The sequence below is a fragment of the Danio rerio genome, chromosome 9, assembly GCF_049306965.1.
Source record: "Danio rerio strain Tuebingen ecotype United States chromosome 9, GRCz12tu, whole genome shotgun sequence".
NCBI classification, from domain to species: domain Eukaryota; kingdom Metazoa; phylum Chordata; class Actinopteri; order Cypriniformes; family Danionidae; genus Danio; species Danio rerio.
The window spans coordinates 3,930,001-3,957,500 of NC_133184.1; the positions used below are offsets into that span (position 1 = coordinate 3,930,001).

The 27,500-nt window shown below is 37.7% G+C and overlaps 1 protein-coding gene across 5 annotated transcripts in view; it reads right to left on the minus strand.

The window, feature by feature from the left end:
• The window catches only part of ubr3 (ubiquitin protein ligase E3 component n-recognin 3), a 119,203-nt gene that overhangs the window by 22,417 nt on the left and 69,286 nt on the right, over positions 1-27,500 (minus strand). For 3 of the 5 annotated variants that reach the window (NM_001423758.1, XM_021478824.3, XM_073911864.1), the window contains 6 exons: positions 14,977-15,126; positions 12,143-12,276; positions 10,483-10,593; positions 9,366-9,566; positions 5,584-5,720; positions 5,179-5,264 (listed from right to left, as the gene is read on the minus strand). In NM_001423758.1, the coding sequence (NP_001410687.1) occupies positions 5,179-5,264; positions 5,584-5,720; positions 9,366-9,566; positions 10,483-10,593; positions 12,143-12,276; positions 14,977-15,126 (819 nt within the window). Of the gene's footprint in view, positions 1-5,178; positions 5,265-5,583; positions 5,721-9,329; positions 9,567-10,482; positions 10,594-12,142; positions 12,277-14,976; positions 15,127-27,500 lie in introns of all 5 variants that reach the window. The other 2 variants (XM_017357738.4, XM_021478823.3) reach the window with 1 other exon arrangement.

A 27,500-nucleotide genomic window follows, 5' to 3' on the forward strand; every position in this document is an offset into this window, starting at 1 on the left:
ATTTATCAATGTCCACGATAGTAGCACAGCAAGGCATTTGCGCTCACAGAACTGCCGCTCACTGGGTATTTTCTCTTTTTCAGACCATTCTCTGTAAACCCTAGAGATGGTTGTGCATGAAAATCATACTTAATCAGCAGCTTCTGAAATACTCAGAGCAGCCAGTCTGGCACCAACAACTATGCCTCATTTAAAGTCACTTAAATCTCCATTTCTTCCTCATTCTGATGCTCGGTTTGAACTGCAGAGGATCATCTTGACCATGTTTACATGCCTAAATGCACTGAGTTGCTGCCATGTGATTGGCTTTTTAGTTATTGGCATCAACGAGAAGCTGAATAGGTGTACCTAATAAAGTGGCCGGTGAGTGTATGCTAATTTTATGTTAGTAATTCCACCAAAAAACATGAATTAGTTGAAGGACAATGTGATCATGTGACTGAAAACCCTGTGAAGTGACGTGTTCAGATTTTGGAACCACTACCACTAGAATAATTAAGTTTTGTCTTTTGGTGCGACCCCCCTATTTATCGAAAACATCCAAGGAGAAGAAAAAAAAAAATCATAATTTCATATAAAATAAATAGCACGATATAAAGACTAGTGTCCAACAATAAGGAGTATTTGCTCTCATGCTATTTGTATACGATTATTTTTTTGCTGTCACACCATTGGACAAATTTAACTTTGGTTCAAACCAAAACCAAATGCAACCACAGACAATTCGCTCCCACTATGGCCACCAAACGCCACCTAAGTCCTCTTTCTTTGTCAATACTTTTCTATTTTGCAGTTCTCCTGCTGATGCGATCTCTAATGTACTGAGACTGAGTAAATGTGCCGCTCTCTGTGGACGTGTGTTTAATGTAGCTCAGAAAATGGCTGCGCTGCTGGACTGTGAAATCTCTTCAGCTGCGCTTTAGTGTTTGGATTTTTTCATAAGAAAAAAATGAGCGTGTAGAAATGTGTGTGTGTGTGGATGTATGCCGACTGAATGGTCTCGATGGCAAAAATCCAACAACAGCAAACCTGAATCTCCTTCTTTCAGGTAGTCATTATGCGAATACAATAAATCGCACTGCATTATCCTAAAATTAATGGCTTTTTTAATTACTTGACAGTCACTTCTGTTTAAACCATGGATAGTAGAAAACAAGTCACATTGAAAGTCAGAGCTCCTCAACAGGAAAATTTCATTTAGCTGCTGTGGTGTAGGGGTTAGGGTTCAGGGTTTGGTAAAGAGCAAGGCTGAATTTCCTGAAGGCTCCTGCAATCAACCTACTGTGTCCTTAAACACTGAACTGAAGACAGTGAACTTCAATTTGGAGATTATGAAACTGTTCTGGAATTGTAGTTTTCACTTTTGAGACTGATGTGATATCTGAAAAGCAGCAGGGCTGATATACAGCAAATTAAACACATGCAAAACATTAAGTTTGTTTAAGGTGCAGTATCTAAGTTTGACGCCCAGTGGTTCAACTAGGTATTGCACTCCTGATTCAAAACAAACGCAAGCGCAGGTTGCCAGATTGACGACACCAACAGGAGCGAGCCTGACTATCAAACCTAAAGGCTTATTTAAGGCTAATTTAAGACACTCGATAGAAGGAATGTTTTCCATATTAAAAGGAGTTTTTGTCCTAATCAACACCTGAAATTTGTATATTAGAAACGGCTTCTATTTCTAGCAGCGGAACAACAAAACTGTTTACATACATACAAACTAAGTTTGAATGCCGTTTTACATGACATTTAGTGCCATACTACTGAAAGCAGCAGCAGATAGTTCACCTTAAGGCTCCTACACACCGGGACGTTTTAAGTTTGCGTTTATCGTCAGCGTTTTACAAGACGTTTTTCAGTGTTCAAACCCAATCGCTTTTCACTGGCTTCAATCTGAGGAGTATGCTAAATCACTGTTTTGACGTTAAATGGCGCTGCACAACTATAAGCTTCTGACACCCAGTTATAACACAGAAGAAGAGGAGGAAAGGCCATTCTCACGCTTATTGTTAAAGTTACTGGTGACTCGAACAAGCATGGATGGCTCAAGCAGCAACTCTAGCGATGAAGAAATGATTATTGTTCACAGAGCAATAAGCAGCTCCATGTTCATATCGCCTCAGGGCATCTTCTTCAATGTGCATTCGCACTGACAGTTTTTCGCTTTAGCGCCTCCAAGTGCTGCTTATGGTAACTTCAGCAGCTCCGTGCACGTGAACAAAAGTGCCGATTTGATTGGTGGAGAAGGTTTTGACGCGACGCATCAAAACAAAAAAAACGAGCATGAGGCGTTTTTTTTAAGACGCTTTTGCGCCTGACGTTTTGCGCGTTGGTGTGCACAATCACATTGGCACCCGTTATTTAGTCGCGAGGCGTTAAGCGTCGACGCAAATTGCGAGTAAAAAACATCTGTGACTTAGTGCAAGTCAACATATATCAGTGATTCAGCATCTTCATTTAATAATGGTAAAGAGGTTTAATAAGTGTTAACTAGATTATAAACCTTACCACTTTGTTGTGAGTGCACTATTTTGTGCTTCTGAACGGCTGTATTTAAATTTCTGCCATGTTTCGTCTGGTGCCAAACTGCTCATCACTGCAAATCTCATCATGTAGCATGTTGTTAGGACACACGGTTACAATGTAACCTGCTCACACAATGTTTATGTTTGCAATATTTATATTATTTGCTAATTAAGAACCACCTCATGTGGAACTTCGCATTTTGGTCACGGACGCATGCTTTGACAGCCTTTATGACTGAATGAATGAAATATGTGGTTTTCAACAAAGTCAACCCAGGAAACTGAAATATAATTGGCTAAACTGGCATTGGGTGCATTAAAGGGACCAAAACAAAGAGGTTCCGGCACGTAACGCACATTTTCAAAGCAAAATATCTAACTACAGCATCGTTTTTCAGATAAACAAGAATGTTCACTGGGCATGTTTCTTAAATGTCTGAAAACATGTTACGATATTTTATGCTTTAGAGTAGACAAAAATTTACATACATCACCTTTAATTGACACAAAAAAAACTATTATAATGTCAAGATAAATCTTTGTGAACTAGAACTGGAGATATATTTAATACATTTGTATGTGATTTAGAAAGTAGCATAAGGCAAAAACTAAGGTTGCACGATTAATCGGAGGCCAATTTTAGGTACATTTTTGCAATAAAAAATGCTAAATGTACCTAAAAAGTAAATCTCCGGCAACTGTTTTCAGATGGAGCAGCATTTACTAAACAGCAGGGCTTAATTTGTGCTGGATCACACCGGATCCAGAACCTCTGACATCTGATCCGGCACCTTATTTTACTGATCAGCCCTCCTCCCCCGTCCGCTGTTCACTTTCACTTTCTTCCGGGACTCCCCAACCCTCTTCCCCCTCCCTTGCTCTTCAATTTCATCCGTGACAACACGCCACAACCAGGTATCGATTTTCGTGTGCGACATCTCTACATCCTCTGGTAACAAGTCGGATCCATTATCCCAATCTGTTCCAAAACCTCACAATTCACAAATTAAGCACTGCTAAACAGAGTCATTTAGGTGCTAGAGTAAGGAGAGTTTTTTTTTTCTTTTTTAGAGAGACAGAAGTGGGTTTCTTCGGTTAATTTGTCAAGTCTTATCACCTGTGTAAAGCACACTATAGACATCCACAGTGTTCATTTGTGTGTTTTTTGTGCTGATTGTTGGGTTAAAGTGTCAGAGATGAAAGATCATGTTTTCTACAGGTGGTTTGTCAAGCCCACTCACCTGTGTGAGGGACACTCCATTTGCAGTTGTCAGGAATACGTCATTTCACTGACAAGAGTCATAGTTCACAGACAAGCTACGCAAAGATTGTGAACAATTTTATTCACACAATCCTGGAACTGAAGAGAATCGTTCATGACCATTATGAATGTATTTTGTGACTAGTTGCACAAAAGAAGAGATCATGGGAGTGATTTTTGGTTTTAGTGGAAAAGAAAAATAGTAAGAGAAAGAGAGAGAGAGAGAGAGAGAGAGAGAGAGAGAGAGAGAGAGAGAGAGAGAGAGAGAATTTGAATTTTCAACACGCCTTTAATAAACATTTTAAAGACGTTATACAATCAAATGTTACACATAAAAATTAGAAACAGCCTAATGAACTATAAACTCTAAATTTTCATCACAAATTTGACATAAAACTCCTTTGTAACACCAATTTTTTTCAAAACACATAAGATCACCCATTGTTTTGTAATACTGGAAATCAATTAAAATTCTGGATTTCACCAAGTTAAAAAAAATGTTTTTAAACAGCCACTTGAGTTTTGCTCAACTTGTATTTTTCTGGTGTCATAAATTGCCATTTTTGCTTGACCCAAAAGAAAATTTAATAACTGACAAAAAAAAAAAAAAAACGTTGTTTACGTGTATACTTATAACCACAAATAAACGTAAGAGAGAGAGAGAGAAAGAGAGATTGACAAAAAATTGACAAAACATTAAAATATAACTATGATGAAAAACTAAAAACTGAATTCAACCTCCAGACTAAACTTAAATGTTATTCGGCCCTAAATAGAACCACACAGTTGGCAAATTATTTATTACTAAAACAATTAAAAGAAAAGCACATTCTTTCTAAATATCACCTCTGTGATCATGACCTAGAAATAGAAAAAGGCAGACATAAAAAATCCTGGACTCCTAAGGAAAAGAGAATATGTAAACAGTGTGACACAAACCAAATTGAGGATGAGACACACTTCCTTCTGTTTTGCCCCAAATACACCACGACAAGAGAAATATTTTTCCCCCAATTTGAAACATTGATCAGTTCATTTTTTAATTTAAATGACTCAGAAAAACTTTACCATATACGCGGAGAGGACGAATTGACATTTAGACTAGCTGCAAAATATGTATACACCCTACACACAATAAGAAATGGTTAATGTAAACTCATGTATCTCATTTAAATAATTTAAACTTTTTATTATTATTATATTTATCAAATGTATTGTTTTTTTGTGTGTGTGTCGTTATATCTTATCTGTATTACTATTAATTTTTCAATGTTTTTAATATATTTTATATTTGAAGTGCTTTGGCAATACTGTACTTAATGTCATGCCAATAAAGCAACTTGAACTTGAGAGAGAGAGAGAGAGAGAGAGAGAGAGAGAGATACTCACTGAGACAGGAGCGTTTGGCAGCTGCACTGGCCCCTCCACTGCATAGATTCCCACCACGATGAACCAACTCAAGCTCCAGATTTGTTCTGAAAGAGAGAGAAAGGAGAAAGAGATAGAATATGTAAAAGTCTGTGGACAAGGCCGACTTAAAACCAAGTATCTACATTTTACAGTAGAACTAAAAAGAAGATTTTAAGATGACATTGGTTCTTTGGTAATTAATATTGTCAATGGTAACCATCACTATATGTGAGAGACACCCGAATGAAATCCTAAAACTCACAATACAACAATGAACACTTGATGCTGTATTGAGAATACTGAAAATAGTTAAAAAAACACTGATCCATCTATTGTTTAAGTCACATATAGATGCAAAGAAAACATTAAATGGCTCTAACTCACCTGGCCACGGAGTACATGAAGAGGAAGTCATTGTCAGGTGACCCAGGGTTCTTCCCATAATCCATGTATTTCTTCTGTGTGGTGTTTTTAATGTCCTTTATAACAGATTCCATCTCTTTACTCAGGTTTGACTCGATCTGGGAAGAGGGAAAATAACTTAACATTTGTGAAGGCATGCGTGTTTTTAGGGGGACGCACCAAAATGAAAATTCCGAACATTATGGATGCACTTGGACAAAATATGAAAATGAGGTGTAATTTTAACAGCGTTGCCATTACAGCACATTAGCGATATTACACGCCAGGGGCGCCTGCAGGATTTTATTCCAAGGTACGCACAAATTCAGCACCGCCCCGCCCTCTTCCACCAGTCATGTCAAGAAACACTGATGCTTGCTGTCAAAGGCTGCATTATTCAAGGGCATTCGTTATGACATAACTTGTTTCCTTTTTGATTTTAATATTTTGCTGAAATCTAAATGTAGAATAAAAGCACATCAGCACCAAGGAAAAATCAGACGCTCAAGACGTAATCTTTAAAATTATGACATTAAAATATTTGCAAATATATGACAGAAAATTGTGATAAAATACAATTAGTGAAGCATTAATTAAATCCTTACTTTCCACTGACCGAAAATCATCCACCCGCACAGTTGAGTAGTGGACGGGCTCAAACAAAAATAAAATTTGTAGCCTATTTTTCTTAGAAATAATGTCTTTTTAAAACCAATTTCGTTTATTGTTTGTCTCTTTGTTCAAGTATTTGTCTTGGTCAGTTATCTTCTAAATAAAGTAGAAGAACCAATAACATTTGAAGTACTTCAAAACCCGCAATATGCTTTAACAATGCCGAACCACGAACTCAACTATAATAAAATAATAATCTTGGCAAAATTAAAGTGAAATGTTCAGTTTTACAGGGGCCTAAATTATACTGTTTTCCCATGTTGCGCCGGTCAATTACAATTTAATTAATTTAATCAAATAATGTGAAAGAGCAGGACAGATGTTTACAAATTCGCATATTCGCAACAACACTGAACATTTACCTCGGTGGAACAAACTCGGTTGAAAGTGTGAGACACTTCAGAAACTCGTGAGAAAGGAGATGTCTGCTTATTTATGCCAGCCTGTCAGATAAACTTGTTTAAAACACCTTGAATGATAGCTGTTCCATGCAAGGAGGCCGCGCAGCAGCTGGATCTGATCTGTCTGATGAACGAGACAGGTTCCCCGACTCAGGTGCTGATAATGAGACTGCGGTATTTGTATTATTAGTTTTAGGCCTTTTGGCAAATGTCTCAATTAAGTTTTGCTGTTTTAAAGAGCGTTTACTCATTTTAACCTTGTTTTAAAACAATACCTATCTGAACAATGATTTTTAGGTGCGGAAAATCCACCAGTAAGACTAAAGCCAATAGATTTCTTTACCCATCTCCCACCATGCAAGTACATACATACTTTAAAACACACACCTTTATTTGTTGTTATTCTTTCTTGCTTTATCAATGTATCGTAGTGTACGCTGTTTATTAATCAATGTAAATTATGTAATAAAAAAATTTAAAAGCGGCATTAATTCGCGCCCTCTCATGGTACGCACTGTGCGTACAGCCGTACACCTGCAGGCGCCACTGTTACACGCAGCAAGAAAAAGACTACAACACTACGTAGAAATGTCCTGTTGGAGAGTTAATTGGGTGGACTTAGATTTTTCGATGAGCATGTGCGATTCATGCATGGATAAGTAAACATGTGCGAAAGATCTAGAGTGTAAAGGTTATTTGCACACTGAATCCAAAAATTTCATCCGTAATTTTTGCACGTTTAAATATAAATTTGACCTCTCGTTGTATTGAGACACAGCCTCTAAAACTTTCGTCCGTCATTAAAAATTCAAACCAGGTACGTTTTCTTCAGTTTTTCGCATCCAAGAAAGCACTTTGAGAGGTGTTTTGACAGTTCAGAGCCGTCGTACAAGCGAAAGGCAAAATACAAAATGTTGTCACCATAGCCACAGATAACTTTATGACAAACACGGTGCATAATAAGAGACAGAATGTGGTGGATAGAATAGTATCCCTATATGCTGGATTCTGTGACTAGCGCACATCTCCCCTGCTGCTGTTTGGGGTGTTTGTGTCCGTACATTTGACGTACAGCCTGCAGCCTGTCCATTATAATCGCCTCATGATCCACTTCGGCCCGTTGCTGTGACATGTCAATGCGGCCGCCATCTATTATAATGTCTGAAGGTACTGCTAGTCTCTGTTCTGAATTTGTTTACGTGCATAAAATTAAGTATCACTTTATAAAAGTAAAAAGCACTTTAGCAATGAGACCAACATGTAAGTACATTTAGACTTGCTTGCAGTTGTTTGTGCATGGTTCTAGGACATTTAGTGTGCTTAGCAACAACACCAGCAGTGTGTAAGTACATTTAGACTTGTTTTCAGTTGTTTGTGTATGGTTCTAGGACATTTAGACTTGTTTTCAGTATTATTAGAAAGTTCACTCACTGTTTCCTTGGTTACTGTAAGAGCTTGTGTGTGTCTCGCGGACGGTTTCGCGCCCCCCCGCCTCAGTTTTTGTTGTTTTTATTGTGGGTACTCTCGAGGCGTGTCCAGCTGAATTCAATCAGCAAGCGCTCAGAGGTGAATTTAAGCAGCTAGTCTCGGCAGCCTCGTGTGAAGACCGACGAGTGTGAAAACCCTCGACTCTACCTGCGCGACTCCACCGAGCAAAGACACCGACAAAGCACTTGAGTACTTATTTATTTTACTTTATCTTTGCAATTATTATTGTTTTCATTGAACTTTTATTATGTGTTTACTAATTCCTGTTGTTACTAACACTGGCAAAGCACGGGAGCTACGCTGCAGGTACAGTTATTCTACAGCTAACTGTATTATTAAAAAAAAAAAAAAAGAATAAAAATGACAAGTGTTTTGCTTCTTACACTTTAAATACCTGAAACTTGCCTACAGCACGTATTCATTGTTGCTCTTATAGTTGTGTAAATTGCTTCATTGTCCATTTGTAAGTCGCTTTGGATAAAAGCATCTGCTAAATGACTAAATGTAAAACACAAGCACTCAAAATTCCACTGATTTCCAGAAATAAACTTTGCTTTTGAGGATAATCTCCCTCTTCTCTATGTAGTATGGGAAGAACACAATCTTCAGAATGGATAATGAATATGCATCGGACTCTATATTTGCTTACATGACAAATTTTTGAATATGAATACGAAAAAAAGGCATACAAAAATTTCAGACTTCAGTGTGCAAAGACCTTAATATTGAGCCATTTCAAATTTTAAAGCTTGTTAAATGTGCACTTCAAAGCACAACAAACCCCCCTTGTACGGTACAAGCCATTGAAATGAACGGGTTTCATAGCGCAGTGCTTTGTTTGTCCAGTGTGAAAGCCGCTTCTCACAGTGCAGGGAGAGCAAAACCAGCAAACTGAAAGGGACACAATTTGGCTCATACACTTATTTATGGCTATTTTTGTCTTTCAGTTTCAGTGACAGAAAATTCAGTACCTCACTAATGTTTGACATGCATATATGACACCAACTTGAGTCTTTGCATTATGAGAAGTTAAACCACAGCAATGTTAGATGGGGCATGAAAGATCACATGAAGGTCAGTGTGGCACCAGCTCTTACTCTGAATCAGAATGGAGGGATGAGATGGAAAGAACAGAAAAGAGGGGATGGGGAGCACTCTAATAAATACCAGAATGGGATCTCTTTGCTTTATGCTGGCTCTTACTGGGAAAATGCCCAGCTGCTCCTGGAGGTCTTCTACTTCTTTCACCAGTGTAGACATGCTCTTGGTACTGGGTGCGTGCCAGGCTCCGGTTTCCATCCCTCGTCCAGGACGACAAGGTAAAACACTGTTTGCAAACTGGCGGCAAAGCGGACAAGTGAACTCGCCTTTATCCACAGAAATCCCCTGAAGAACCTGATCATTCTGCAAAACAAGCAAATACAACAGGTTCGGTAATGGTTGATTTAATGAAGTTTAATGGCTGACTAGTTCTCAAAAACAGGTGATACAGTATCCTTTTTGTCATGATTGGCTAATGTCTCACTGACTATTCATAAAGCATTCAGTCTGCTCTATACTGTTGTTTTTTTCTGTTCTCATGCCATGGTCACACTAGAGTTTGAGCTTGTAGAATTCTGTAGTACAGCGCTGCGAAAAGAGGTGAGATTAAACAAGATGATTAGACATTAAAAAAAGCAGTGATTGCTCCATACTTAAAATTTCTGTACGGAGGTCATGTTTGTGAACAGCAGCTACGCTAATTATTCTCTTTATTCTTTATTTCCACCTGGAGATACTCATCCCGAGGTTCCCAGAGACTATGCAGGGCCACTGATGCGATCCAAGACCTGCGACGAGATGATCCCCAGGTTTCCATAATCCTGGACCAGGCCGTATCCCGAGCAGCCGCTGTGGTGGTCATGGAGGAGTGGAGAGCACGAGACTGATTCGCTCAAGGCACAGACGAGTCTGGACATTTAAAGTACTGTACTACATGATCGGCTTACTTTTGGTTTATCTCAGTGGGTGGTCGAGAGTAACACGCATTGAAATTTTTTCTGGGGCTGGTTTAAACATTAAAATATATGCCTGTAAGTGCTCTATTTTAACTAAAGCTCTATTTTTGTAGATATTTAAGGGTCACTTGATTATAATCAGCTTTATATATATATATATATATATATGTATATATATATATATATAGGTCAAGGACCTATTTTTTTAGGTACTTTCCAGGCCTTGAGTCCATGAGTCTGAAATTCAAGTACTGTGGGAAGCCTTTATTATTTTAGACACCTCTAGTGTGGTGATCAGTTATGAAGAGCTGACAAACTCTCACCCGTAAGGACTCCATGTAGGACTTGTGACAGTCTATATGCAGAGTGTGGCCACACGTCTGCACATACACCCCTCCGTCCCAGCCAATAGACACAGACTGCAGACAGGAACTCTGGGGAAATTAAGAAAATGAAAAGACTTCTTTAAAATCACCCACAAGCTACTAAAGAGATTTAACAACAGATTCTAAAATAACGCTAAACAAAAGGCTTACAAGGTGAAACAGTGATAACCTGCAGCAGGGAAAATGTCAAAGCGTGGGAGACTTTTTACAATAAACATACCAGCAAAGTACTGAACACCTAAATAAAACAATCACTTAATTATCTTTTTTGTTGTAATTTGAATGAATTGACATAATTCTCGACTTGCATACTGATTTTGATACTATATGATGAGAAGCATGAGATTTAGGATGCAGCTTTGTCTTTTCTGATGCAATGAAAGGAAGCAGATTTCATATGTGGCCTATACTAGACAGAGGAATAGAAGCATGATTCACTTATTTATAGTCCATTATAACTTTGTTATGAAATAAACGTACGTGTCGCCAGATCTTCTCATTTAAGCCCTCAGTTTAACCGTGCTGCAGTTGTTCAAGTTAAATTCAGTCACAGCAGGCTGTCATGTACTATTTGTGTTCAGTTCACTGAATCACGCTTGCGCAGTTTTACAAGTTCACCGCTTCTCGAATCTGATCTCAGTGTACTGTTCTAATAACTGAATAACTCAGTATATATCGATTGATTTCGAGATAGAGGGAGTATCAGGCATGTTAAAAAGTATGTTGTTTGTTGATAATTGCAATAACGTTAATGGAGACAAGAATCTTTCAAATGATTCAGTTTGATTTGGTGAATTAGTTCAACCGGTTCACTTAGAAGATCCGGTTAGAAATAATAATTTGTTCACGATTGTGATCACTAATATAGAAATAAAACCCATTATTGGGCACAAAAGTGTTAAATTAATACTTTTAAGTATCTGCTCGGGTCGTATTTAATGCTGTCATGTCCAGCCATTTTGTCACGGGAGCAACAGCGGGGACTGATTGAAGAAGAACCAGCTTGATCTGGCCAGTGGCATCAGGATTAAAGACTCTAAGGTGCCGTACGGGTCAAACACCTGGCAGCACGAAGTAAACAGATTTACTTATAAAAGACTTACAGTGTGTATTAAATACATTTACAAAGGTAAAAACGAAGGACGTTTTTGCTATAATTTATTTAGTTAGTTAGTTTTGTTTATACACAACACAGTTTGTTAATTTTGTAATATTGTTTTTTATTTTATTTTAGTTAACGAAAATGTTTTTCAGTTCTAGTTTTCATATGTTCGTTTTCGCTAACTATAATAACCTTGGGATGAAGATAGTAAAGGCCTCATCTGATTGGTCGGATTTGGATAATATATGTATTCCACACACAAATCATGGCACATTAAATTAACTTCAATTATCATACTTCTCTGCATTAAAGATGTTGCATATACTATTATTGCGATAACGATTCTTTGATATATCGCAATAACAATACTTAGATATACAATGCCCCATGAAACAGCTCAAACAATGTCACCATTGCGTTTAAAATAGCAGTTTAATTTGGTTCACACTGAATGTAGAATTCACTCATGTAAAACACTGACGTGTGTATACATACATCTTTAAAATAGCGTTGCATAAGGGACAGCCTGACATCGTGTGTGGCTCCACATGTGTCCTCAGGGTAGATGTGTTCTTCGTCTGTGGTGGGCAATCGCTTTGGCATGTCACTACGACAACGGTGACCCAAAACTGAAACACACACATGCATACACACTCTTTAGAAATGGCAATCACAAGCTAATTAGTTGCCTTCCTAACATTTACAGCACTCGTCTGCATGCAATCTGCATACTATAACGAAGTTTCATGTCAAATTCAAACACTGTGACAGACGTCAGGGTCGACAGGGTCACACTGCTTCCAACACTGTGAAATTCCATCTTGATTTCACAATCACAAATTGGACAAATCAAAGCCGAGGAATTGTACATAAAACAGAAAGTTAATTTTATCACAGCAGCGTGGCAAGAAAAGACACTTGATAAATAAAGCAATTAAAACATGGTTGCTAAAACCAGTAGACTAAACGGGCAAATTTAAAGAGCAGTTAAAGAGCTCCAGTAAACTGGACGTGATGAGACCAAGAAATAAAGGCTGAATAAAAAGTTTGGAATCAGGACAGTTTTTGTAATGTTTTATAATACGTTTATTCCACTGACATTATGGAGCAAGATCAGTGTCAAAAATTAATAATTTACAAAATAAAAGTCATGCACAGCACATGGAAGAACTTTACAAATTCCATTTTGTAAATTCATTCATTCATTTTCAGCTTAGTCCTTTTATTAATCAGGGGTTGCCATAGCAGAATGAACCACCAACTTATCCAGAATATGTTTTATGCAGCAGATGCTCTTTCAGCTGCAACCCATCACTGGGAAACACCCATACACTCCAATTATTTAATTCAAAACAATTCAAAAACACACACCAAACACTAGATAGGGTATGTACATTTTCCAATTCGATCTGTGTATTAGTGCTGGGCAAAAATTTGGAGCCCCAAGAATCTCAAAATTAATTAATTTACAATTTTAAAGTCATATGTGTAGAGCGCATTTACAAAAAATCCAATTAGTTAAATCGAAACGCAGATTATAAATACACACAAAACACTGTGTATTGGATTTGCGTATTTTCCAATTGAATTTTTGTATTTATTAGTGACGAGCAAAAATTTATGGACCCAGATCAGTCTCAAAAATAATACATTTACAAAATAAAAGTCATGCATGCACAGCGCAGCTCACATTTAAAAAATCCTATTTGAAAATTCAAAACACAATTCATAAATACACACAAAACATTGTGGATTGGATTTGTGTAGGGCAAAAATGTATGGAGTAGGATCAGTAAAAAAAAAAAAACATTTACAAAATAAAAGTCATATGTGCACAGCGGAGTTTACATTAACAAAATCTAATTAATAAATTCAAAACACAATTCATAAATAAAAACATAACACTGTGGATTGGATTTGTGTAGGGCAAAAATGTATGGAGTAGGATCAGTTTAAAAAAATGTAGAAAATAAAAGTCATGCATGCTCAGCGCAAATCCAATTTGAAAATTCAAAACACAATTCATAAATACACACAAAACACTGTGGATTGGATTTGTGTATTTATTAGTGTTGGGGAAAATGTATGGAGTAAGATCAGACTAAAAAAATAATACATTTACAAAATAGAAGTCATATGTGCACAGCGGAGTTTAGGTTTACAAAATCTAATTAATATATTCAAAACACAATTCATAAATAAAAACATAACACTGTGGATTGGATTTGTGTAGGGCAAAAATGTATGGAGTAGGATCAATTTAAAAAAATGTACAAAATAAAAGTCATGCATGCTCAGCGCAAATCCAATTTGAAAATTCAAAACACAATTCATAAATACACACAAAACACTGTGGATTGGATTTGTGTATTTATTAGTGTTGGGGAAAATGTATGGAGTAAGATCAGACTAAAAAAATAATACATTTACAAAATAAAAGTCATATGTGCACAGCGGAGTTTAGGTTTACAAAATCTAATTAATATATTCAAAACACAATTCATAAATAAAAACATAACACTGTGGATTGGATTTGTGTATTTACACTTTGGATTTGTGTATTAGTGCTGAGCAAAAATGTATGGAGCCAGATCAGTCTCAAAAATAATACATTTACAAAATAAAAGTATTTTGTGCACAGCGCATTTTGCATTTTCAAAAATCCAAATAGTAAATTTAAAACTCATAAATGTGGATTGGATTTGTGTATTTTCAATTTGATTTGTGTATTTGTTAGTACTAAGGTAAACTGAATAACGATTAATCACATCCAATACAAAAGTTTGCTGTGACTTAAAATATGTATGTGTATTGCTTATATTTATTAATTTTGTTTTTATGTGGGTGTGTGTATTGCATTCTTTATATAGAATGTAATTAATCGTGATTAATCTGTGTCTAGTGCATGTATTTATGAATTGCGTTTTGAATTTGCAAACTGGATTTGTGTATTTATGAATTGTTTTGAACTTTCTAGTCATCTCAACTTAAATCAAACTTACAAAGATATTAGTCACAGATATTAGCAACTTAAAAAACAATATTAGTAAATTGGATTTTTTGGCATTACATGTTTTTACAGTGCAAAAAAACATGCACGAAAAGCTATTTTCTCTTTTTCTTAATGCAATCCTCATATTCTAAATCCAATGATCAATTGATGAAGAGTTAAATTCCTGCCCTATATCATGACTACATTGTCTGCTCAAAACAAAAGTTTGTCTTTGATATGGTGTCATTAACAAATCTTGCTATTAATGCTGGCTTAAGTGATATTGTTCAGGGTTGATGTACACATGAAAACATGATAAATGCTGGATTTTTAGTACCTGACGAAGCCTGCAGCAGAACCACCAGTCCTGTGGGTCTGTCTTCAGTGGACGGTCCACTCTGACCACAGATCACACAGTCATAGAGAACCTCAGAGTCCAAAGATTCCTCAGAGCTGACGTCCATTACAGCATCTGCTTCAGGGGACTCTGTTGAAAAAAACAACAACAATAACTTATCAGTGGAATTATAGAGCAGGAAATCTTTTAAGACTGGAAGACCACCAAAATAAAAGCTATGAAGGCATTCAATGTATAAAGCATGAATGAAGGGATAGGGTACAGAATACATAGATACACGATACATCGATTAAATCAAGCCGAGTTTGAAGCACTCAAAGAAATAGTTCATCAAAGAATAAAATCTCTAAGGTTCACAACTGTGTTTTACTCCCTGACTCAATGAGAGCAATTTTTGGTTGGCCAGATTTTCTGGAGACTCTCAACCAAATTGTATGTTTACCTGTTTAGTATGGCATAAACACAGCTAAGAAAGTTACCCTTTGATTCTGGAAGAAAAATGTTAGGCCTCTTTTCTGACTGCCTTCTTGCACTGGTTTATTGGAAAGAATTAAAGATGCCACCTCTGGGAACTCTGCAAAATTTGATCAAATGTGGGATCCAGTCTTTTTCTTAACACAACACAAGGACTAATAATGTTGTTTAAATTGTGAGGACTTGTAAGTTTTCTTTACATCATTTGAGGTGTCTTTTTGTGTCACCATTTTTCCTGGTTTCTTGCTTTATTTTTACATTTTCACAGATTATTAATAAAAAAAATAAATAAATAAATATTAAAATTACCTAGCAATTTACCCGTCCTCAAAAACCCCTTGGTGTACATTACTTTCTGTCAGACAAAAATTATTTATACATTTGATCCTGACCCTTTTATGTTGTATAAAAGGTATAAAAGTGTGGCTTTTATTTTGAAGCTTTTAAAAGCACAAACATGTGAGAAAAATAAACTAAAGTGGATATTTGTGTTTTTGTAACAGAACTGTTTATATTTTTTTAATTAAAAAATCCAGTCGCCAGGCCCGGATGGGCTAATCGGGAGAACCGGGAGAATTCCCGGTGGGCCGGTCTGTTTTTTGGCCGCGAGGGCCAGTGTCCCTAGCTGCTTGCACTCTCAGCGGTTCCACTTTTTTCATTTATTTGTTTATTTGACCATAACCTCACTTGTTTTTATCCATTATTTTGCCACAGCTCCGCTCTTTTTATTTATTTTCTCGCAGCCCCGTGAGCAAAATGCAGCCTGCAGGTTAATGATGATGCAACTGTCATTCCACCCCAAACAGCGGCACCTTAGTAAATATTAATTAATATTAATAAATATTACACCTGCTCAATAAAAAACAGATGATTCACTACATTAATAAATCTGACATAACTTTTTTTTTAAATCTTAAAAGGGGAGAAAAAGAGTAGGGTTAAAAAAATAAAATAAAATAAATAAATAAATAAAAAAAAATAAAATAAAAAAAAGAGTAGACATCAATAGCTGCCGATCCGAGATCGACCCTTAGCAGAGTATAATATATTTTTTTCATTTACAGTGTTAAGACATAAAATACTGTCTGGGTTACTTATGTAGGGGTACATATTTGTGTGTGTGTGTGACGACCGTTACAAAGGTCTGGATATCTATAAAGAATTATTGTTCTCATATTTATGAAAAAAACATTTGAAGTTCTAAAGCAGCTGTGTCCTTGAAAAAGACATGTTAGTGTCATTAGAAACTGAATTGTAAATAACGTTATTTTAATATATTCAGTCATCGACTGAGGTGGGCTGGTCTAAGGCTTTAAACTCCAGAGCTAAAAAGGAGTCCCACTCCGGCCCTGCCAGTCGCTGAATTCTAGAGTTGGATAAATAAAATCAAAAGCATAGTTTCACATTTAAGAGCAAGGGACGCCTCCTGGTGGTTCGGTGGTATGTGTGTAGATGATGTTTGCTGGTATACTCTGATTATGTTATTCCCACCCTTTATCAAAAGAATAAAAATATGGTAGAAAATATTTTAATGGCATGATAAAAAAGCTCATCTACTTGTTGGCTTGAGGGTGAGTAAATTATGGGGTAGTTTTTATAATTTTGGTGAACTGTTCCTTTAAAAACTACAAAAAGTAGACTTTTGTACATGAATATGGCTGTGATTCATTACCACAGCATCCACATGTACCACGGTCCAACCACTGTACTATTCATTGTAACAAGGATTTAGTGTTTTCATATTAAATAAAAGCAAAACTCAGCAAGCGATCAAGCATGTGAGCCTGAGAAGGCGGCGTAAAGAATCTAATAACTGAACATGAATTATGAACGAAGCAGATTGGCAAAACTTAATTAGTTCCATAATGTGGATCTGAATGACTTTTTTGCCCTCTTGTGGTTAAATGAACAAACAGTCAATGGAGGTTCAGGCGGTCACGCATTAAAGCACTAACAACAGAGCTAATGTTGTGTGGACCCTGTTGTCTAAAGAGAATATTCTGTGGTCTGTGAAGGTCAATATTAAAACACAACAACTGTTCATGTGACTAAATTATTTAAATATTGTACAGTATATTTACATTTGGGACTGTTCACCAAAAAATGAATGTTTACTCGCTGATTTTTCTTCCTTAAGTGGTTCCAAAACATCATATTCTAAACTTTCTTTATTCTGCTGAACGCAAGAGAAGATATTCTGAAGAAAGCTGAAAACATGCAACCATTGACCTCACCTAGTGTAGCCCACCGGTCCTACAGCACCCAATCCGCTCTGAGCTTGGATCGAACCGGCGATTCTGTGCATGGGAGTTGGTTGCTCTAACTAGGAGGCTAAAGACCATGGCCTCTAGCATCTGATGCTAGAGCACCTTTTGAGGTCAGAGAAGTAAGGTTTACTTGCATAGCATGTCATTAGCTGTCGTAACGTCGTAACCTCACTCCAATCCCGGACGAGCCCCCACGTTTAACTCACCGGTCCTACTGCACCCAATCAGCTCTGAGCTGGGATCAAAGCAGTGATTCTTTGCATGGGAGTCAGTTGCTCTAACCATGACCTTTAGCATCTTTTGCTAAAGCACCTTTTGATGTCAGAGGAGTGAGGTTTACCTGCCTATCGCTTCACTAGCTGGCCTCAGTTACAGTATGAAAAACAAATACTATGGAAGGCAAGGGTTACAGGTTTCCTGCTTTTTTCCAAATATCTCCTTTAGTGTTCAACAGAAGAAATGCTAAAGGAAGAGTACATTTGATGAAAGAATTTGGTGACAAAATTATCATTTGTCCCATGAAATTAAAATTAACATTCATTAATGTTACTTTTAAGGCTATCTATTAGCTAGTGTGCTCCAAAACCAATGACTGTAAAAAATATGGACGACGCGACAGCCCTTTTTCCCATTGAACGCCTTGAGGGCAAAACGCCTGCTTGACGGGCACAAACTGTCGCAAAAGACTGCTGAAATTGGAGCCAGACATGCGCAGAAGGATTGTCTGATGGAGCCAGAGGAGGAGCCGCGAAAATGAGCAGAGTCGAGCTTCCAATCAAACGCTTTATGTAAAATCAACTACGCCCCCCGAACTTCTCAGCATGCGTTTGCTGTCATATCAACACAAATGGATGTAATAACGTTAACAAATATGAGGGTTTTACATATTCAATCGTGCCAGCTCCAGGCCGCAACACATAACTTACTCGCGGCGTCGCGGGCTGATTCCGGCTCGCATGCGGCAGCGCCTGCTCGCTCGGCCGCCGCATCTGGCTCGATTGACTCGGGCTGGAATCGGGCAGTGAGTCCAGGCATCCGGAGTAGGTCCAGCAGAGGTAACATTAGTCAGTCTGAGCTCTAAGAGATAAGTCTCTGGCAGGCGAGAATCTAGCCGGAACTGTGTTTTGCTATCTGGGTGGCTAGGCGTGTATCAGCAAACTAATAAAGCCCGAAAAAAGCCCTGAACTTAGCGAATAAATATATCTATATATTATATCTGTATGTCAGAAACTATAGTTTACTGCTGAACTCATTTTGTCATGGTAAAATAACACAGAAATCGAATAATAACATTTCAGTCTACTTCAGTCTCCTGCCGAAGCTCAGACGCCGCGCTTTGAGAAACTGTCAATCACAGCTGTCAATCACGATGACACGCCCAGCATTAAATTACTGCTAAAAACAAACTGTTTACAAAAATGAAGATCTGCACCTATTTCAGCACAATAACCAGTGCCTTAATCGACCAGAACCATCTTTCGGGACATTTTATTGCAAGTGTAATATTTTTTTTTATTTGGGCTCAAGTCTCCTTCATTAACACGGAGGAGGCGGGCTTTATGACTTGTACTGCAGCCAGCTCCCAGGGGGCGATCTAACGGCCGAAACCTTCACTCAAACGTAGGCTTGCGGCACACTTGTCCAAAACAGTGACAAAATTTACGTTTAAAAATTATAACACTGATAACAACATCTAAAGCTGGTAGTTTGTCACTTCTGCTTAAATGAGTCAGCATTTTCTTCAAATCACCTCATACTTCAGTTTTTCCATCAAATCTTGACCAATCAAATGCTCTATAGTATGCGACAAGCCCCGCCCATTCCCTTCGCATTTGCTTTTTTTATTTTCCGGCAGCTAGCTCTCTGCAACTCTCACATGGTCCCCCACTGAAATTAAGCAGGGCTGCGCCCGGTTATTACCTGGATGAGAGACCACATGGGAAAGCTAGGTTGTTGCCGGAAGTGCTGTTAGTGAGGCCAGCAGGGGGAGCACAACCTGCGATCTTGCTTTGGTCCTAACGCCCCATTACATCGATCGGGACTTTATATTGCTCAGTGAGTGGCGTCTTTCGGATGAGAAGTTAAAACTGAGGTCCTGATTCTCTGTGGTCTTTAAAAACTGAAGTCCTTCGAAAAAATAGTAGGGATTTATCCCTGGCATCCAGGCCTAATTTGCCCACTGGCCTCTGTCCCCATATCATTGGCTTCATCACTCTTGTCTCCTCTCCACCAATCAGCTTGTGTGTGGTGTGCGATCTGGCGCAATATGGCTGCCGGCGTGTCATCCAGGTGGATGCTGCACACTGGTGGTGAATGAGGAGATTCCCCTAAAAGTGTAAAACGCTTTGAGTGTTTAGAAAACCACTACATAAATGTATGGAATTATTATTACTATTATTATTATTATTATTTGATGCACTTGAGCTCAACCACTCTCACTGGCAGAGCTGTGAGAAAAACATACCACTATTGGATGTTTTTTTTTTAAGGGGGAGGAGCTACTTTATCTCCCACCCTTTCTTGATTTTCAGTTGAGATGACGTCAAACATAAAATAAATAAAAATAAATAAAAATAAATATAAATAAATAAATAACGCACATTTGCAGGAGGCCTGAAATGCATTATAAAGTAACACAAACAATGCTACAATACACACAAACACCCAACCAACAACAAAAAAACCTTCCACTCCAGAATACACATCAATTTTAGTCAACTCAATGTGAAAAAATAAAAATAAACTAAAGTGTCATTTAAATCCAAATAGTTTTTCCATACTTTTAAAAACGGCTTATATATGCTACTTTAACCTGACAAATATCTGGGGATTATTTATCTTTACTCAAATCCCTCCTTGATGTTAAAATACCTGCTCAATTTTCGAGCAAATGAAGGCTTTTGTAAATGTCAGCTCACGTTTGGAGAGATTTATGGCTTAAAGAGCACCGACAGACAGAGATTCTATGGGGAAATGAAAGGTTTGTGCTGGAAAGCTAATGTGACAGTGTTTGCCCGAGGCGTCTGTCGGGTACAATATCAACTCTACAACAGGGCAGACTCCAGTTCTCCACTAGTTCTCACATGTGGACAATTCATGACCTTGATGAAGTAAAAACGGGTCTAATTTTAGAACAGCGTGACTTGTTTTTGTTGTTTTTAATCGATTCTATTTCTTTATTTTCATCCGAAAATAAAGGATTCAGCAAAAATAGCAGAGTAGATCCATAGACCAAAGAAAACTCAAGAGCTAATACAGACAACACAGCACTCAAGCTCTTGTTGTGCACTAAAAAAGATTAATACACTGAACCAAATAAACAAAACTAGGCCATTTTATTTGAAGGTGGCCATCATTTAACTACTGAGAATTATTACATGCACTTACTTGGGTTAGGGTTAGAACATGGGTTAGGGTTAGTTGCTTGTATTTATGCAAAATTAATTGGAAGCATAGTAGCAAGAATTTCAAACGTGTAGCAAGGATATCTTAAAATAGGGTTAACCAAAATGATGAAGCAGTAAATATCATTTAAAGTGTGGATCACTTGATATCTATGCTAATTCTATTTCTTAACTCTTTGATTTAGTGGCTAATTCGTCCAATTTCATTCATAGATTTTATTACGACTTGCTCGTCCCCTGATGACAGTTAGGCTTAGAGGTGGGGTTTGGTGCCACGCCTTCTTTTTAAAATCGTACACTTTCAAATGACTGAACTCAAAGTTTGTATGAATTAGCAAACACATCAGCTTCATTTGCATTAAGTCTGCATAATTATCGGTGTGGCCACTTGATTAACAGCTATGTCTCGCTGCTCGCAGTCTCGTAGCTCTTAGCTGATTCCGGCTGATTAGCTGCTGAACTCTGCAAATAAATCGTATTTTTGTTTTGTTTTATGTGGCTTTACACAGTCAAATGCCTTTTGGGTTTATTTTCTACAATTATCAGATAATATGGCATGCTGTGCATTTAATTGTGTCCACAACCCTTTCAAGTGGCCTCCATTTGCCAGGTCAAATTCTTTTATACTATTATCTATAAATGTTTTTATTTTATTTGAGATAATAATTTTCTTTAGAACTGTACTGCACTCCAGAATCAGACAGATTGATTAGCTGCAGGCTATTGAACAGTCATCTGAAACATTGTCATATTATGCCTGGATTTCATAAATAGCCTTGGATTTACTAACACAGACTGTATCTGAAGTATTTGGAAGTAAAAGCTCATCTAAGCAAAATGCTAGCAGGCATCTGCAGCTTCGCTCCACGTTTTAGCCCATTACGATTAGCCACGCCCACTTGTAGCTTAATTTGAGCTCTTCAGAAACCTATTGGTGAGGTCACGGATAGCACGTCTATATTTTTTCACAGTCTATGGTATAGATACATTTAATGAAAAAAAAAAACTGTTAAAAGGGTCTAAAAATCCTAAAAAATATATGTTTTTTTGACTCTACACATGAAGGACCCTATTATACACATGGTGCAATAAGGCGCAAGATGTGTTTGCCATGATTTGTTGCCATTTTCAGACCAGCGCAACCCTAATTTTCCTGTTTTACGCCATATTGTTTAAATAGCAAATCTATCCTAAAGTCCAGCGCAGAGTGCGTTAGTTGTGCGCCACGCTTACACATTGCTTAATACACACACAATGTACAGCAATACACAAATATCTTTACAAATGAAAAAGTATTAAAGGATTAAAATATTACAAAAAGTGTTTTTAACATAAATATAAAAAACACTGCCTCCATGCCTTCATCTCGGGGGGCTTTTTTCAGTTTAATCACTAGAACTTTGTACAATGTTATTATTATTAGTATTATTTATTTTAGGCATATTTATATGTTTAATTTAAAAAAAGCTTGAGTTTTGTCCAATTTGTCCAGAGACTCTGATTGGTTTATTCCCAAATTACACCCAGAACTCATTAAGAGAATAAGCTCAACCCTGTTCGACCATGCGCCACGGCACACACTGTATTATTCCGTCCTTAAAACAGCAAAAGTAGATTCGGATTTGCCTTTAATGCTTTTGTGCCATGCACTTTAGACTTTGCGCCTAGATTGTTAAAATAGAGCCCTAAGCGTTTTCCACCCAGCTAAAAAACTTCCTTTAACAGCATTAATGGTACAATATAATCAAAATAGAGGTTGGTTTTTCTGTAAACTGTCCCATCCCTACTCCCTACTATAGGAAATCTCCATTTCACTTTACAATGAGTGATGAAGTTCATGCGATAACACATTAATAGCAGAGGCCCAATGTTTAGATAAACTTGCTTCTAACATTATGCTAAAAGCAAACAAAAGCTGATCAAAAAAGTTTTAAAGTAGACCACACTTTATGCAAACAGTAAAGGCAATTGAAAGTATATTAGACACTTAAATTCTCTTTAATTAAGACTGCACTATAGCTGAATTTTGCGCAGGCATTATCAAACGCAATACTTTCTCTAAAACCCCTTATCAGTTTTCTGTTTTCTTAGTCTCCATTTTGCCCAGTACCGCTCTGACACTCATGACCATATACACAGATGCCTGCAGCACTGGCCCAATTTAGCTCATTATAATTCCAGTGCAAATATCCATGGCCAAAGTGACCTTTGATTCAAATCTGGAAAACAAATGGAGCCTGTAAAAGCAGAGCTGAAGAGAACGCTTTATTCTGACAGTCGCAGACACACGCACATCTATAATGCAGACACCGCTCAATGTCAGCCAGGACATCAGCCCGGCGGGGTCTCAACATCGTATTTCATCTTGATGTGTAACGATATGCTTAAAGTCATGATTTGATACGCATCATCATGCTAAACTCACAAAACTTCTCACAATAAGTCAAACCAAAATAAAAAGGCTATTATTATTACAATTATCCGTACTTATAAAAACATACTGTATTTTAAAAGGAACACTGTTAATTAAAATATTAAATTGGGTAGGGATTAAAATGACTATTATATATTATTTAAATGATTTCATTAGATTTACTTTCAATTTTCAAATTTATAACAGGTCAAATAGCAAAATAATAAATCACAACACTTATTTGTCTAAAAGGTTTTGTGTTTCACATGTATTTAATTGTTCTGTTTAATATCGTACGCATTTTAATTCTGTAATCATATGCCGCAAACCCTGGCCCGGGTGGAAGAGGCGTGCCAGAGAACGGTTCACTTGGGCTCAGTAGTGTGAGTGCAAAGCGTGCCTGAGCCCGAAACTGAAGCCGAGACATGACTTTACGAGATTGTTTCATATGGATTTATTAATCTTTCTTACTGTTGATTGAACGCAAACATTCGTAGATTATTAAAGACGCAAACCCCTCACTGCACGACAGCTGCACCTTCAGCAACCCTCCTAATATGTGCAGCACGAGCACTTTACGATTGTTTATAAGCGTCAAAAGTGGTTAAACAGTTCTGCGAAATATTTGACTGCGTGTCACTGCATAACAAACGACTAAAACGATATAACTAAAGAAATCTCCTCTGTGCTGAGCGAGAGCGCTTACTGAACCGCCCATCATCATGACGTAAGCGTGCCCAGGCCTGAATGTAATGGGCCATCAGGGGAGACGGGGAGGGGGGACAAGCGTGCTTCGGCCCCTTCCAAGGCAACTGTATATAGTGCGAGTACGCCCTGCGACGTTAAACCGAGGTCCTGACTCTCTGTGGTCGTTAAAAATCCCAGGATGTCCTTCGAAAAAGATTAGAGGTTTAACCCCGGTTTTCTGGCCAAATCAGCCCACTGGCCTCTGTCCATCATGGCCACCTAACCATCCCCATGATCATAATTAGCTTCATCTCTCTGTCTCTTCTCCACCAATCTGGTGTTGTGTGGTCTGACACAATATGGCTGCCATAGCGTCATCCAGGTGGATGCTGCACACTGGTGGTGATTGGGATTCTCCCCCAAAAATGTGTAAAAAGATTTGAGTGTTCAGAAAAGCGCGATATAAATGTATGAAATTATTAGTATTATTCTCCATATACCCTATTAAGACCTTGCTGCTGTTTTCCTGTTTTATAAGGGTGTCATGATCCTCCAAATCCTCGATTCGATTACATTTTCGATTCTAAAGGCACGATTCGATTCGATTTTCGATTATGAATAATTAATTAATGAATGACCAATTAATCATTTGTAGCCTACCGTTTAAACTACCTGACCTGCATGGTCTTTGTTTTACCCATAAACAAATCATACAGTAAATGAATAAAGGCAAGACACACACATAATTACCACCTGTCAATCACTTTTTCTGTGAGACTCGTGAATAGGCAGTGATCGGTGTCGTTATAATGGCGTCGGTAAAAAAGACACACAACCAACAGGAACCAGCCAACAGTATCTGAGGTGTTCGCTAAAATGACAAAGTACAAGTGAGTGAAAGATTGAAGCAGTCCTCTGACTGCCTGGACCTGCTGTCTCAAGCGCATGGCTGTGTGTGCGTCTGTGTCTGTGTGGTCACGTGATGTGCATTTTCAGAGGTAGAGAGGAAGGAGGGCTGCTCAGAAATGCTACACGCCACTGTGGATGTCAAATCGTTGTTGTTCTAAAATGCCATTTAAAAACAAAGACAGTGTAAACAGGGTCTGAGTGTGTACTTTTCGTGAGCGGATTTGCAACGGGGGCGGGCGGAGGATCGCGATGCTGGTGTTGTCTATCGGACGAACCGTAATACGTACATAGCAGAGCTTGCAAAACTGTGTTTTTTTTTGTCGACAACACGAACGTTGTCAACATAACTCACTGGAAATCCAAAATGCTTCCACACCGGCGACTTCATTGAAAGAGGAGAGGATTTAAGCTCTGTCGACGGGTCTCCTGCTTCTGCAGTTTAACAAGCACTTCAACAAGCCTGTTTTTTTCCCGCTTGGCAAGCCAAGCTGACGTGACATGGGGCGTGGCAGCATCGACGATTCTATTTTTTGATTCGATAATCGAAATTGAGCATAAATTTTATTAAAAATCGAAATCGTGACACCCCTACTGTTTTATATCAAACTAATCTGGAAATTACGGTTGTGTGGCGTCACTAGCATGAACACAAACTAGATTTGAACATTCTTCTAAACATTTGGGATAACGCAAGTACACAGGTCAGCAATATAAAAATAAATAAGTGTTACCTAGTGGTTTTTGGATATTTTAACAAATAAATTGTACATATTGTGCTTAAAATAATTAACATTTCCTGCATGGTTCAATTACTGTTAAACAACAGTCAGATGTCAGAAAAATGACATCCATAGCAGGACATGATGTTGACTATATTTGGATATTATAGTGAGGTTTAAATGAAAATGTAACCACGTTGTCACTATGTTCTCCCGGCATTAAGCAGAAATGCCCTAAAACTCAACAATACAGCCCCTGAGAATCACACACACACACATGCTGCTGCTAAAAAGGCCTGAGGGAGTGTGTCGGGCAGATCAGAGGCAATCCGTCTCCTTTCCTTCGGAGAGTCAGATCACAGCCCACAGTTTTAGCCTTCAAGGACTTCAGCAAGATTACCACGTCCTCTAAAGTCAACGTCTCTGTGTGCATTTGCAAGTAAACGCAGTAATGAAGCACAACATGTAATTAACTCAATTATAAAGAACACTTCAATTGGAGACCTATTTGGAAAAATATATTTACACAAACACGTCTTCGTTCATAGATGAAGTAACATTTGTAACCAAAAGTGCATAAACCATTATTAAAACTCCAAACATATGGTAATAACTCAGAACTTTGGCATAAACGATACTAAAATTACTTTATAGCAACAGTACTTTTACTCAACAACAGTTTTTTGTAGCTTCAAAAGGTGTAGCATGATGCTAGCAATGTCAAGGTTATGGTCCGGGTGAACAGGAATCAAGAACCTAAAGTAAATGTCTACCACCTTCTATATATAATATCAATCGATCAGACGCTGCACTTTTCACCTCATTGATTTCCATTCATAACATGGGTGCAACGATACAGACTCTTATGGTTTGGTTCAGTTTTTTGTTTTAGGATCACAGTTTTGGTATACTTAAACCTTATAAAAGGGATTTTAGCACAATAGGTCCCTTTTAATCATATATAGATACCTACGGTATGGGCTTCGGGTCCCATGTATTCACGTGAAAGAATCCTGAACTTTAGCATTCAATGATGGGACATTTAATCGCATGTTTCAGCGCAGGGACACATATTCTAGCTTGCACAGAGCCAGTTCAGAAAGTAATTAAAGAAATGGGTAAAATGCAAACTACAATTTAAATGCAAAAATGGTAAAAAAGAAAACACAAATTCCTTATGCATATTGAACCGCGGAGATCGTATTGAACACTATATTATATTGAGTATTACAGCATATCCAATTCATATGTATGTCGATGCGCCAGATCAGATAAGCAAGTTCATGCGACAAGTAGGGTCGCCAAAAGTATCGAGTTTGGTACCAATTTGTAGACATTTGAACCCTAACGTTTTTAAAATTACAGTACCGCTTGGTACTAAACTCAATATTTTTGGCAACCCTAGAGATAAGTTTCACATGATACTGCGTTTAAGTTTGGTGAACTCCAACACTGGGAGTACTCATGTTGTGAATGTGCGAGACCAGTAGAAGCTCAAAACGTGACTGCTCTGCACTTTAAAATACACAACAATCGCTCATTTTTAATGCTTCAACTTGTTTAATCCGGCCCCTTTTGGACCAACGTCAAACCAAATTTTACATCCTCAAACTCTAGGTTGACCACAAAT